Here is a 13,272-nt window from a genome sequence, read left to right on the forward strand (position 1 = left end):
GCCACCAGCAACACCTTTGTGTGTACTCTCACATGAAAATAGAGGGGTTTGGGGGCGCTGTACACAACTAAACATTATTTTTGTTCTTGGTTAGTCTGTCAGTTATTATATCAGTTCCAAGAATTAATTGTTGATATGTCAGAAAGTGTCTATTTCATGTTTCCAGGCCCAGTGTAACACCTTATAAATGTTTTATCTGAACCAACAGACCAAAAATATTCAAATTGCAGTGAAATAAAACAGAAAAGCAGCCTATCCTCAAATGGGAGGACCTGGAACCAGTGAATGTTTGCCAGAAATAACCAGTTTGATTATCTTTTTTTATATTTAATCTATTCATTGACTACACGATTAATAGTTTTAGATTTTTTATTGAATGGGAATATACCTCATTTAAAACCCCAAAGTAAGCATCGTCATCTTCTGCAAGAAAGTTGAATTGTTGCCTTTTCACTTCACTCACTGCCAAAAACTTTTGATCTACCTAAACAACATTGATATAAAAAAACATTTTAATCATCCAGTCCAATAATACTCAAAATATAGTCTAATCTTGCACACAAACCACGCTGCTGTTGGTGATTCTTATGATGAGGTCTCCTTTGTCAGATTTACTGATGTCAGCGCCTAGGCCTATGTCTAAATGCCTTATATACAATCCTAAGGCAATTCCACAGGCACTGGCTCAGATTTTCAACTTTATTTACAGTGTGCCACATTTCATTTAATTTTTGGTTGCGAGTGTGGTTTTGGTTGGTTAAAACCCGCGTAACCATTATAACCCAATTCAGTAGCCTATAGCGCGTTTTATTTATGACTTCTGAGCTTCATATCGGAACAAATTAAAAATACTCTCTGAGTATGTGGACAGAAGCTTAAATATTTTCAGGTGCCATATGTATAAATATAACAAATGTATTTGATCCATGCATTTTGTTAACATGTGACCGACACAAAAACATACCAAAGGATAGCCTGCAACGATACTGCAATTGATAACATAAAATACGTATTCTGTTAATATATTTTATTATTTTGTATTTGTTATGTAATGAGGCGGTTTCATATGTTCATTTTATACGTTTTAAGCATTACATTGGTTGTCTTCGTGCCACAAAAGACAGAATAGTGGAACCGGAAGAGGTGTTACCGAGTTCCAAGCTGTCGTCACACCACTCCGGTATAAATACAGTCGCGTTCGTCATCGCCCGCCATCTTGAGGTTAGTTCACTATTGAAGTAGTTGAGTGATTATCAAGTCGCCATTACTCAAAAATGACTGACCAGCTTTGCAAACTTTTTGTCGGTGGGCTAAACGTGGACACTGACGACGATGGCGTGCGCAAGCACTTCGAGCAGTATGGTACTCTCACCGACTGCGTGGTCGTCGTGAACAAGCAACTGCAGCGGTCCCGCTGTTTCGGCTTTGTAACCTACTCTACACCAGAGGAGGCCGACGCGGCAATGGCGGCCAGGCCGCACACCGTCGACGGCAACGCGGTCGAGGTGAAGCGGGCCGTGGCGAGAGAAGACGCAAACAAGCCAGAGGCTCTTGCAAAAGTGAAGAAAATCTTCGTTGGCGGCCTGAAGGACGACATTGAGGAGGAACATCTGACCGAATACTTCTCCCACTATGGTCAAATCGAGAAGGCCGAAGTCATCTCGGAGAAGGAGACCGGAAAGAAAAGAGGCTTCGGCTTTGTTTACTTCACCGATCACGACGCAGCCGACAAGGCTGTTGTGGTGAAGTTCCACACCGTCAATGGACACAAAGTTGAGGTAAAGAAAGCCCTGACCAAGCAGGAGATGCAGGCGGCCAACAGAACCGGTATGTCGCCGAGAGGCAGACCTGGTAGAGGCATGAGGGGAAATCAAAATGGCTACGGCAGCAGGGACTACGGCGGAAACTACAACTACGGAAATGGCGGAGGCTACAACGGTGGTGGCGGCGGCGGCTATGGAGGTTACGGCGGACCATATGGGGGTGGCTACGGAGACCAGGGAAGTGGCTATGGAGGTGGAAACGGCTACAATGAGTTTGGCAGCGGCTATGGCCAGCATTCTTCTGGTTATGGCCCCATGAAAGGACCACCCTTCGGCGGTCAGAGGAGCGCTGCTCCCTACACCAGAGGCGGTGGTGGCGGCGGATACCCGAGGGGGGGTTACGGCGGCGGCTACTAAATAAGACTGCACAATGGAAAAACCCTCCCCACCCCCTGACCATAAATTACATCCAGCCAGGATTTGGACGCTCAACTCAAATTCAGTAACGGGGCGTCTGCCGTGAAATCCAACAACGGCAGAGATACGGACACAGAGACCCCCTCCCCCTAATCATAATGAAGACCTCAAAAACCCACACAGGTAGGAAGGCCACTTCCCAGAAAACCTGATAATAACGGGCAGCGGTTGTTGCCTTTCAACTAGGACATGTAAAATGAAGAATAAAAAAAAAATACAATGACCCCTTTTTTTATTATGTACCCACGCCGACGGCGTGTAGTTGTCGTTTAGAGTTCAGTGACGTTATATTTTTATTTGCGGTCACTCGTTTCAATTTCGATGTAGGATTGTTTTGCTGACAAAGTTCTGATTATCCTAATATTTGCATTTTTAAGCAATTAGATTTTGTTTTCTGGAGTAAACTTAGTGTGCTATCAATGTACGAGGATGAGCAAAGCATGTTGTGTGGTTTTGGATTTCATAGTTGTCAATAACATCAATTATATGTATAATTTACTTTGGTTATTCAGCAACGGCGGAACGTGATACTGCGGGATCCAGTTTTTCTTGTTTCCTTCCCCACATTGTACTCAAACTCTCCTCACGCATAGTAATAGTTTATAAATATTGTTCATTTTTTCATTACCTGTAGCAATATCTAATGTATATTGTATACTTTCATGTCTGGAGAACAAAACCTACTGTTTAAACACCTTGGTATGCTTATGTATGTTCATTTTAAATAAAACGTTATACCACTTAGCTTAGTTATTTTACTTATTTAACCAGGCTTCCTCAAGTTTATCCACAGGTTTTATAAGTGACATCATCTTGTTGATCTTTAGTTACATGGCATCTTTCCCACAGTTTATTCTTCAGGTGGGTGAAATGGTTACAGAATGGATTTAGTCTACCCACAGCCAATGCATGTAGGCTTTGTAGGGTTTGACCTTGTTATCAAATTATGTGCTTTATAGACACTGCTAATATGACTTTTTATTTTTCTTCTATATTTAATACATATCAATATGTGGGCATGAGGGCTCTGATATTTATCTTTGATTATTCCTAATTTAGGTGTTCTTACTCGTATTCCAGTAGGCTATCCCAGCCAAAATAGCCGTAGCAGTTTGTTTGTAGGCTACGTCAGGACCCTGTTGATTACCTGGGGTCGATTGTGATAGGAGTCTGAAATATCTCTTTAGGATATCCACATCCAGCAAACTAGGTATGTAAATCAACCTGTCTTCACTCTGTGTTGGTCAACCATGTATGGAATATCTTCATGAGATGGCGCACGAGTGTGCCATTATTTAATCTTAAATCAACTTAACTGACACTTATAGCTCAATGCGTCTTATGTAGCTAATATTAAAATAAAAAGGGGGGGGTTACTTAATTTGGTCTTAATGAACTTTAAGTGGGTGGTAGGGGACCCAAATGTTCCACCGTTAATCCATTAATGGAACAAGTAAATTGGTGTCTCGTCCAGAAAACGTTGTTTTTGTACAGTTTCTCACACTCTTTCTCTCCCATTTCCTCCAGGTTGCTACGGTAACCTGGGTAACATCACCCCGAAAACGATGGGGGTGAGTCTCCACGCCAACGGGGGGACCGGAGAGTGGTTGTGCCTTCTCCCCCTCAGGTGAAGTCAGTTTTCAAAAAGGATGGTGTGGTCTAAATGCATTTCTTAGATGGTTTTTTTTGGGTGGGTGATTTTGATAACACAGTGCCCCCATGCAATCAAGTTATTTCCCCAGTGACCAGCACTGACTGTTACTGGACCTGTGAGCTTCCTCCTTAGGTTGTTGAAGGACCTTTTACAGGCATGAAGAGGTAACGTAATAGTGAAGAGAAGTATTCAGTGTTGAACAAGGTGGGGAAAGAAACGTCTGTCAAACTTTATCTTGTGTGTAAAAATGTTATATTAAACATTTACTTAAAGACCACCAACTGAAGGGCTGATTACCTGGGAGAGCGTTTGCATTTTGGGCACTGTGGGTTTCAAAATTTAATAAATCTTTAATTTATAATTTGTCCTGTGTTTTTAATAGTCTACCTATTTTTATGAATTGCTTAACAGGCCATGTGTGAGCTTGGCCGTGGTATGACTTTATTTTTCCAATTTAACAAAACCTCAAATAAAATAGGTGAAGGAAAATATACTTGGGTGTATACATAACTGACTTTGCAACACAATCTTGGTAATAATGGATTTCTTTCTGTGGTATGTGAATTACTTTTGCGTTCGGCCCAAAAATCTATACAGCAGAGGGCGGAGGCTTACGACACACGTATTGATGAACATTTGTCTGCAGACTTGTTTCAAGACTAGGAACGCTGATGGGAAAGCCACATGCTTTGAAAGACCCACGTGTGTCATCAGGAAGTATAGGCGTGTGCTTACTAGATGCATACTTCAACTGCACTTAAACCTCACAAGACCTCTTCAGGGGCCCCAGGAGCTGTGCCATTTAGGTGGCATGTTTGTACAGCATCAATGTGTTTGCGTTGGTACTGTTGCATAGAACAGGATCAAAAAAGTTGTCAAACAATTATCCTCTTAAACCAGACCGTTTTCTGACGTCTATTGGCTGACTGGACCTGTGTTGGTGATATTGCAGTTCAGTAGTAGTTCACTCGAACCTCTACATTTTAATGCAGTGTCTATGAATTATCAACTTGAAACGGGGTAAAAGATGCAAAATGAACTGCCTGATTCATCACATTAGTGTACTGCTGTGTGGATCTGTTTTTAGGGGATGAGTTTCCCTTTTATTTCAGTGCACTTAAGTGTTTGAAGAAGAGTTATTTGAGAATTTCATGTCATTTGACAGGAGGTGTTGCAGAATTATCATATGTAAGTAATTGGGGAAACTAGAGGTTGGATCATACTAGTCAAAAGTAGAGTTGATATGAAATGTATTAGTAATACTAGCCTCTTTAAATGCACCTGATATTTGTATTGAACAGGATCTGGAGGTGAAAACAAAGACTGTTTGATTCACCAACTTTCAATTTTTTTTTTTTTTAACATAAAGCAAAATTCTGCAGCTGTACGAATAACTATGTGAAATTACTTTTACAGAACAGGTGTGGCGTGTTTTTTTTTTTTTTTTTTTTTTCCCCAATTTAAAATTCAGAAGCTCTATAAGCCGCATCCTTTAAACAAGTATTCGGGCCATGAGAGGTTTTGTCATGGACTTTTTTTTTTTTTTAGGTCTTCAAGTCTGCTGACCAGAATGTTGATCAATGTTGGTGAAGGTTTTCAGCCATCCAGGTCATAGTTATCCAAGGAAGGTTAAAGTCAATAGCAACTGGCCTTGTTTGAAGATATCACCCGACAGACTTCAGTTCAGAACACCAAATGTAGTATCTTCAAACAAGTCCAGTTGCTATTGACTTTAACCTTCCTTGGATAATGTTGATGAATACATACCTAAAATACATTATTTAGCTTATTGGTCAATTGAAAGAATGCTCCTAATTGAGCAGCAAAAATCAATGAATTTCTTAGAAAAATGAGCTGGAGTAACTAGAGGGCTTAAACGATTCATCAGCAATACATCTGACAATATCAACCTGCCTTGCTTCCTTAATCGCAGTGGTGGAAGTTCATTTACTGTACTTCAGGGTTATTATACTTCCTTTTTATGCAATTTGATTCTTCTCTACTGAGGCTATTATATTTCACTGCATGACAGCTTTAGACCTTGACAGCTTTTCAAACCTTGGATAAGCTTAAAAAAATGCATGGTCACAAAACTGAAACCAGGGCTATTTTTCTGGACTCAAAACATTTCGTTTTTAGAGATGTTATACTCGAAGGACAGCTACGCTACGAACCTACGATCTTACAGAAAATGATGCATTTCTGTTGATGTAACTACCAACAGTATATACAGTAGTTCAAATTGGCTCTTCTACAGCAGTAACATGCAACACACGAATGCAGCAGTAATATTAATCCACACTGACCGGAAACGTTGTACTGCATAATTGTTTTAATACTAGTTTTTGAATGTAAGACTTTACCTCTTAGGTTATTTTCACTGTGTGGTATTTGAACTTTCAGTCAAATGATTTAGATAAAGATAATACTTTTTCCACCAGTGCTTGATTGAAAAATGGAGCCAAGCAATTATAGAGAATTATACAGAATAAATCTGGCATTTATGTCTTAACTGGACCGATGCGAGTAAAAGCCCGTTCCTATAAATAAATCTTGTCTGATGTACTGTGATGATTCAGAAGACCTAGCGTGACACATAAGTTGTTAGGTTGTGTGACAAAAATACTGTGTGTTAAGTGATGCTCAACACAGTGATGGGTGTACATTTTACTTTTGTTCTCTTACCTTTTATAGGATAATGGTGCTTGACGATTTCTGATCATCCCATAGGAAAAGGAAACATCTGTTGTCTGCCGTGCTTTTTATGAATCTACAATAAATTATATATTTTTATACACCAAGAGACTTGTTATCTTACTTCTTTACCTCGAGGATAGCTTGGTTGCATGTGTCCCCTGGTGATGCATGTCATAAAGGGGGCAAAATAAGGTTGTGAACTGATGTTTTTGTTTTGTTGGATGGATAAGGTTTGCAGAGGTGGTGAAGCCAAAGATCTAAAGTTGGTAGGTGTATTTGTGTTTCATTCAACCAGGTTGGAATCATAAAACTGATCAGAGTACACTTCCAGAACTTTGGAGTACTGTAATGAATCAAATTCAGCGCTTATCATTTTTGGTGCTGGCATAGGCATCAGGCTGGGCTTTTATAACTTCATAGTTTTTGAGTGAAACCAAAGGATTTACACTTATAATCTGTCACCTCCATGTGTGTCTCTCTAAACTACATGCTTTCTGTATCTCTGTCTAGCACAAAAAGTTAACACTTGCTGTCACTCACGAAAATGCATTTTGTGTATCCTTGAGGTTTAACAAATGCATTTCTTGCTTCAAAACAATTTTACAGCTGACTTTATTTTAAATCCTGCTTTCTTTTTTTTTTTTACATCTCAGTTCTTACCAGCTTGCCTTCTTTCTCCCTTGACTTTGTTGGTGCATTGCTGTTTATCTTTTCATGTTACAGCCACCTGTACTTCAGTGGAATAGTCTGAAATCATTGGTAGGAGTGTGTCGCATCATCTGTGTGTCCTGGTGTTGAGAGAGATAACGGGTGCCCACAAATGATTAAAAAAAATCATGCCCCATAGTGCTTCTAGAAGTCAAACTCCATGGATACATAAGAGTATGTAGTGTTTGTCAGACACCAAAGATTAAGAGCTGAGTGTAGCGCCAGTGCAAAATCTGAAACACATTGCAAGAAAAAACTTGATAACCTGATTTGTTTGATTTTACTTTATTCATTTAGCTGATGCTTTTATCCAAAGCGACTTGCAGTTCCTATGTGTCAGAGGTCGCACGCCTCTAGAGCAACTATGGCTTAAGTGTCTTGCTCAGGGACACATTGGTGGGTGTGTCACAGCGAGGAATTGAATCCAGGTCTCTTCTTCACCAAAGGCATGCGTCTTATCCACTGCCCCATCACCATCCCCACTGGTTGATGGTTTCCCAGAACCGAGACTGCATGGGCAATGAATAGGAACTTTTAAAGCTGGTACTGGCTTAAAACATGAGCATGTTGCAACATGCATTAATGCCATGTGGATTCTTTTGAACTAGGTTGGAGAAGCACCCTGAGTAGTCCTCTTCAGCAGCAGAAATGGAGCTGAAACAGATTTCACTTACTGTGAAAAGTCTGACTTAAGAGAAATGGCATATTCAATAGTTTAGTCCAACACTTGGCCCCTTGAAGCAAAATTTCCCTAAGTGGGTCATAACTGTTAATCAAAAACAACTAAAATTGTGTCATGCATACATTTGTAGTTGGCTCAGTGTGTTGGTGCTGTGTATGTCTTTGCTATGGGTTCAAGACCAGTGTGACCTGGTCTCCCTGTCTGAAATCATAAATAGCTAGAGGAGACTACAATAACATTGAAGCTTGATCATTTAATACAATCAAGGGTCTATGGATAGTGGGTGTCCTATGCTGTACAGATTTTAAGGTCCCTTCAGGCAGTGTTGCGATATAGGGCTATATAAATAAGACTGACTTGACTTCTCAAAGCCATTATATGACATCATGAGCCTCAGAACAGATATGATCAAGATAATGTAACTAGTTTAAATAGTAAAAGACCTGCATCTGAAAGCACAGATCTGATGTGAAGTACTGATTAAACATCTAATTACAATGAAGACTAAATTTCAAGAGACAGCTGTTACATTCATGGCCACGTCATATCACAACTAAAAAAAACACAGCAGTAAGAAGAATGACTTTTTTGTTTTAAAAAAAGGGGGGGGGGGGGTTATAACGTGAGTAGGCACTGTTCATCTTAAAGAAACCAGAACTGGATTAACACAGTATATTGTGGTTCAGTGTGTTGATACTTTCTTTATATGTTGAGGTGTTTGTTGGGCAAGATAATTGGCATTTCAATAAAACAAGAGCCCTCTGAATCACTTACATTATGCCTCTATCTAGGCTACATTTTAGAAATTCTATTCGGATACCCTTCATATGTGTGGGTTGTAATGAAATTAAAAAAAGATAATGTTTAACTCGACCAGGACTTTGTCACTGTTTTTATTAGATGTTATATCTTGCACTGCAACTTCCAGGTCTACGGTATCTGTAGTTACGTGTAATTGTTTTTTTTAAAAATCTGGTAAGAGCTGGTAAGATCCCGTTTCCGGTGTATTAAAAGAACATATGAGCTTTACATTGATGAAAGGCTGATGGCTGTTAAATTAAAATATACATTATCTGTGTTGTGTATCTGTGTTTAGTGGTTGTAGAGTACCAAATAATATAACTTAAGGGAATTATTCGGAACATAGCTTTATTAATGTGCTTTGTACGGTATTAGAACAAAACGAATGACCACTAATGCAGAAATCCACGCTTCCCTTTCTCCTCAGCAATTGAACATAAGATTTCCGATACCACCTGAAGGCAGCATCAGCGTGATTCGCTTGCGAGCCAATGGGGGTGATGATTTTTTCAAGATGACCAATCAACGACACCTACGTCTTACGAAGGCAAGTGAGTCAAACGGCCCGCCCTTACGTCGTTCATTGAAGAAGAAGAAGAGGGACGGTCTGAGTATACTATTCTCACAAGAAATTCAATCATGTCGACTAAACTTTGCAAGCTTTTTGTCGGCGGACTGAACGTGGAGACTACAGAAGATGGCGTCCGCAAGTATTTCGAGCAGTTCGGCACGATCAACGACTGCGTTGTGGTCATGAACCAGCAGCTCGGACGGTCCCGCTGTTTCGGCTTTATCACCTACTCAACGCCGGAGGAGGCCGACGCAGCAATGGCGGCTAACCCACATGTCGTTGAAGGCCACGATGTGGAACTGAAAAGGGCCATAGCACGAGAGGACGCGAACAACCCGGACATCCTCGCCAATGTGAAGAAAATATTCGTCGGCGGTGTGAAAGACCACATCGAGGCGGACAACTTGACGGAGTACTTCTCCCAGTTCGGCGTGGTGGAGAAGGCCGAGATCATCTCTGACAAGCAGACCGGCAGGAAGAGAGGCTTCGGCTTTGTCTTCTTCGAGGACACGGACTCCGCCACCAAAGCGGTGCTGACCAAATACCACACCATCAACGGTAACAAGGTGGAAGTAAAGAAAGCTCTAACCAAGCAGGAGATGTCCACCGGTGGCCGAGGAGGAAGAGGTCGTGGAAGAGGAATGTATAACTATGGCGGCGGAAGAGGAGGTGGCGGCTACGCAGGAGGCTACGGCGGCAATTACGGAGGCGGCTACGGCTCTGGCGGGGGTTACAACGGCGGTGGAGGAGGCTACGGGGGATACGGAGGGGGATATGAAGAATACGACAACCAGATGGGGGGTGGGTACAGTAATGGTGACTTTGGGGACGGCTATGGACAGCAGCATTCAAATTATGGTGCAGTGAAGGGGGGCAACTATTCCTACAGGAGCGGGGCTCCATACAACAGAGGCGGCGGTGGCGGCGGCTACGGCAGGGGTGGTGGATTTAGCGGCGGTTATTAGTGGCTCCCTCAAGTTTTTTGAGATGTTCATGGGGAAAATTGATTACAACGAACTTGAATTTACATACACACACGCACACACACAATACAAGCCCAGTTGGGGTGAGGGGTCGGTTGAAGGGAGCAGTGCCCATCACCCAAGCGGAATGAATGAGACTGTCCTCTGGATCCTGGCTCCCCCCACCCGGACCCCATCTGTCCTCTTATTCCACACATTATGTACTTTACTACTAAGAATTGTGAATTATTGAATTGTACTTTTGTTCTGTTTGGGGAAAGACTTGTTTTCAACCATTTGTAAAGACGTAATCAATGTCGGTCACTGCTTCTCAACTCAACAAATTGAGTTTGTTTGTCTTGCAAACCAGCCAGATGTGTCTGTTATTTTTGCATCATGAACTCAGGGTTTTAAGTAAAGTTGGTGGCAGTGTCGGGCAGCATGGGACTCGATTGCTTGAGTTTCTTGATCTTAAACGCACGTGGCAAAGTGTTTTTTTCTTCTTTTTTTTTTTGTTCTTTTTGGAGAAATGTCATGGACTGTTGTCAGTTGTAAATTACTTTTTTCCACTTCTCCCGTCCCATTACAGGCCTTGGTTTAGATTAAAACGTTTGAAACCCATGTGTTCAGTTCACCCCTATGTCTATTCTGCTTTTATTAAAGTTTTTAATGTTTTGAAAATCTATCTAATCTCGCAGTCTTAATTCAAACCGCGTGGATCACATTTCAAGTGAGGCAATCTCCCTCGTTACAGCTTTTGTAACAGTGGATTGAATTCAGGGAGCTGCCACCAGGCGGAAGTGTTGCCTGCAAATTCCTGCATTTCCACTCATCGGCCATTTTATACCGGCAAAGATTTACTTGGTGGAAGAAGCCGATTGTGTGCATCACTGAAACCTGTGCTGTTTAATTGGACCTGTGCCCTTGATTGCAGTTAGTTCATTTGGAGATCAATTAATATACTTAAAATACATACGTGGATGCAGAGTGAGATGTGGGGTTTTTATGGGGGGGGTCACAAAGCAAACTATGAGAAAGTGTATATAAATAAGCATACGGTGTTAAGTTGCATTTTGTAAACAGGTTCAATGAAGGTAAAGAAAAATGTTTGCAAATTCTGCATCACCTTCAAGTTTGTTTGTTTTTTTAATAAACTCCCACATGCAGCCAGTTGGTCGCAAATAACATAAATTTTCTTGAAGGTTCCAATATTGAAGTGTACATTTTTAGAAACTTGAATCCTGATTGCTTTTGGACACCAAATATGAGCCATCTTTCCAATTTCCATTCTTTGGCGTTGTTGGGGTGTTATAACTGTAAACCATGAATGAACTTAAGGTCCGAAAATGGTTACGAATGCTCCACCTTTAAAGGGCAGATGGCTTTTATGAGTACTCCTTCAAGATTGATTTTTTTTTTTGTGTGTGTGGACAATAGTAGGACGCACCGGCAGCAGAGAGGAAGAAAGTGTGAGCTCTCACACTAACCCTGTTTCTGGGGACAAAAGCGTCTTCACCTGAGTCTTTCTGTTATAAACGGAAACTTAATTGCGTTTTACTATATATTTCAGTACGTTATGGGTAATCATGTTAATTTTTTTACCAGACCAAACCAAAGTGCTGTAAGACACATGACAGATGTAAACTGTCTCTTTGATATCTTCTAGGTTTGAGTCTTTAAATCTTTGAGTGGTGCTTACAACACACACATCAAGCATTTTCAGTATAGGATCAGTGAATGCTTCCTGGTGTCCGAATATGTACAATTCTTTTTATATTTGCATGCAAACCCCCTTTTCATACCTGGTGATTGAAGGTCACATTTCATTTCAGAGCTGGAACAGTTTATAAATTAAGTTATTTTCCTCAGGATAAGCGAATGACAATGAATTGAGTTATTTTCCCTAGAAAGAATCAGAATCAGGTTGATTGCCAAGTAGGTTTACACACCCAAGGAATTTACTATGGTTTTTTGGTTTATAACACAAGTTACAATAAACATTGAGAAAAGAAAAACAAACAAAGAGACTCAAAATAGACAATACAATAAAACACATCTATCTTTAATAATAAAAAGACCTGTACAGTGTTTAAAATGAAGACGACGGAGTGTGCAGTATTTTGAAAATAGTGAAAATTACCAAACATTCATTGGTTTGAGCTTTTTAATTGTGAGGATTTTCTACTTTTCTGTGTTAAGTCAATGTAAACTGAATATTTTAGATTTTTAGACTGTCAGATAAAACAAGACATTTGAAGTATTTACTGTACATAGTTCTTACTTATTTGTACTTGCTACATGTATTATTATTACACTCAACTTATCTGTATATATTTTATTGCACAATTCTGTTTATGTACATGTTTTTATGTCACTCTTGCTTTAGCAGTGTAAACATCTGCCCCCCATGCCAATAAAGCTCAGATGAAATTCAATTGAAGATATCATCTTGAGCTATAGGTATTCAGGACAGTAGTTTTTCACTATTTTCAGACATACAGACCAATTGATTAATCTGGGAAATAATAAGCCAATTCATTGTTAACTAAAATAGTAATTAGTCACAGCCCTATTAACGGGCATCACTTTGTGTTGAAAAGTGGTGGAGACATAAGGGCTGAAATTAGGGGTGTGATGATACACATAGCTCATGGGCTGCACTATACTGGGTTCATGAGAACAAGACAAGAAGATATTTTAACGTAATGTTGAAGAAATATTCAGTGATGAAATATATGAGTGGGGCGTCTGCGGGTCCTTCCCCAGAAAAATGTCAGCGGTAAACACTTAACTTCCTGCATTCTGGAGACTTTTTCTGCATCATTTTATGGTGGAAATGTATATAAAGGGAAACAGGTGACAATTCACAATACAAAAATATAATGCAGTAATCAGGAGCCTGTTTTATTATCTTAAGTTACTTTTTTTGGACAGTACACATTTGTTTCTTCTAGATT

At 40.3% G+C, this 13,272-nt stretch overlaps 2 protein-coding genes across 2 annotated transcripts; both read left to right on the top strand.

Annotated features, from left to right (window-relative positions):
* Positions 1–1,205: 1,205 nt before the first annotated feature.
* LOC119888276 (heterogeneous nuclear ribonucleoprotein A0-like) lies at positions 1,206–6,697 on the top strand. Its single transcript, XM_038698770.1, has 3 exons — positions 1,206–2,363; positions 3,768–3,867; positions 6,589–6,697. Exon 1 carries the CDS (start codon positions 1,275–1,277, stop codon positions 2,178–2,180), a length of 906 nt encoding a protein of 301 aa, XP_038554698.1. The 5' UTR covers positions 1,206–1,274; the 3' UTR covers positions 2,181–2,363; positions 3,768–3,867; positions 6,589–6,697.
* A 2,638-nt stretch (positions 6,698–9,335) lies between these two features.
* Positions 9,336–11,000, top strand: LOC119888277 (heterogeneous nuclear ribonucleoprotein A0-like). Its single transcript, XM_038698771.1, has one exon. It carries the CDS (start codon positions 9,422–9,424, stop codon positions 10,316–10,318), a length of 897 nt encoding a protein of 298 aa, XP_038554699.1. The 5' UTR covers positions 9,336–9,421; the 3' UTR covers positions 10,319–11,000.
* The last annotated feature ends 2,272 nt before the right edge of the window (positions 11,001–13,272 follow it).

This window comes from Micropterus salmoides, unplaced genomic scaffold (assembly GCF_014851395.1).
Source record: "Micropterus salmoides isolate LMB-PRFRI ecotype aquatic unplaced genomic scaffold, ASM1485139v1 Ms_hic_scaffold_5, whole genome shotgun sequence".
NCBI lineage: Eukaryota > Metazoa > Chordata > Actinopteri > Centrarchiformes > Centrarchidae > Micropterus > Micropterus salmoides.

Coding starts and splice junctions, on each gene's coding strand:
- LOC119888276 (XM_038698770.1), top strand. CDS start 1,275: ATGACTGACCAGCTTTGCAAACTTTTTGTCGGTGGGCTAAACGTGGAC.
- LOC119888277 (XM_038698771.1), top strand. CDS start 9,422: ATGTCGACTAAACTTTGCAAGCTTTTTGTCGGCGGACTGAACGTGGAG.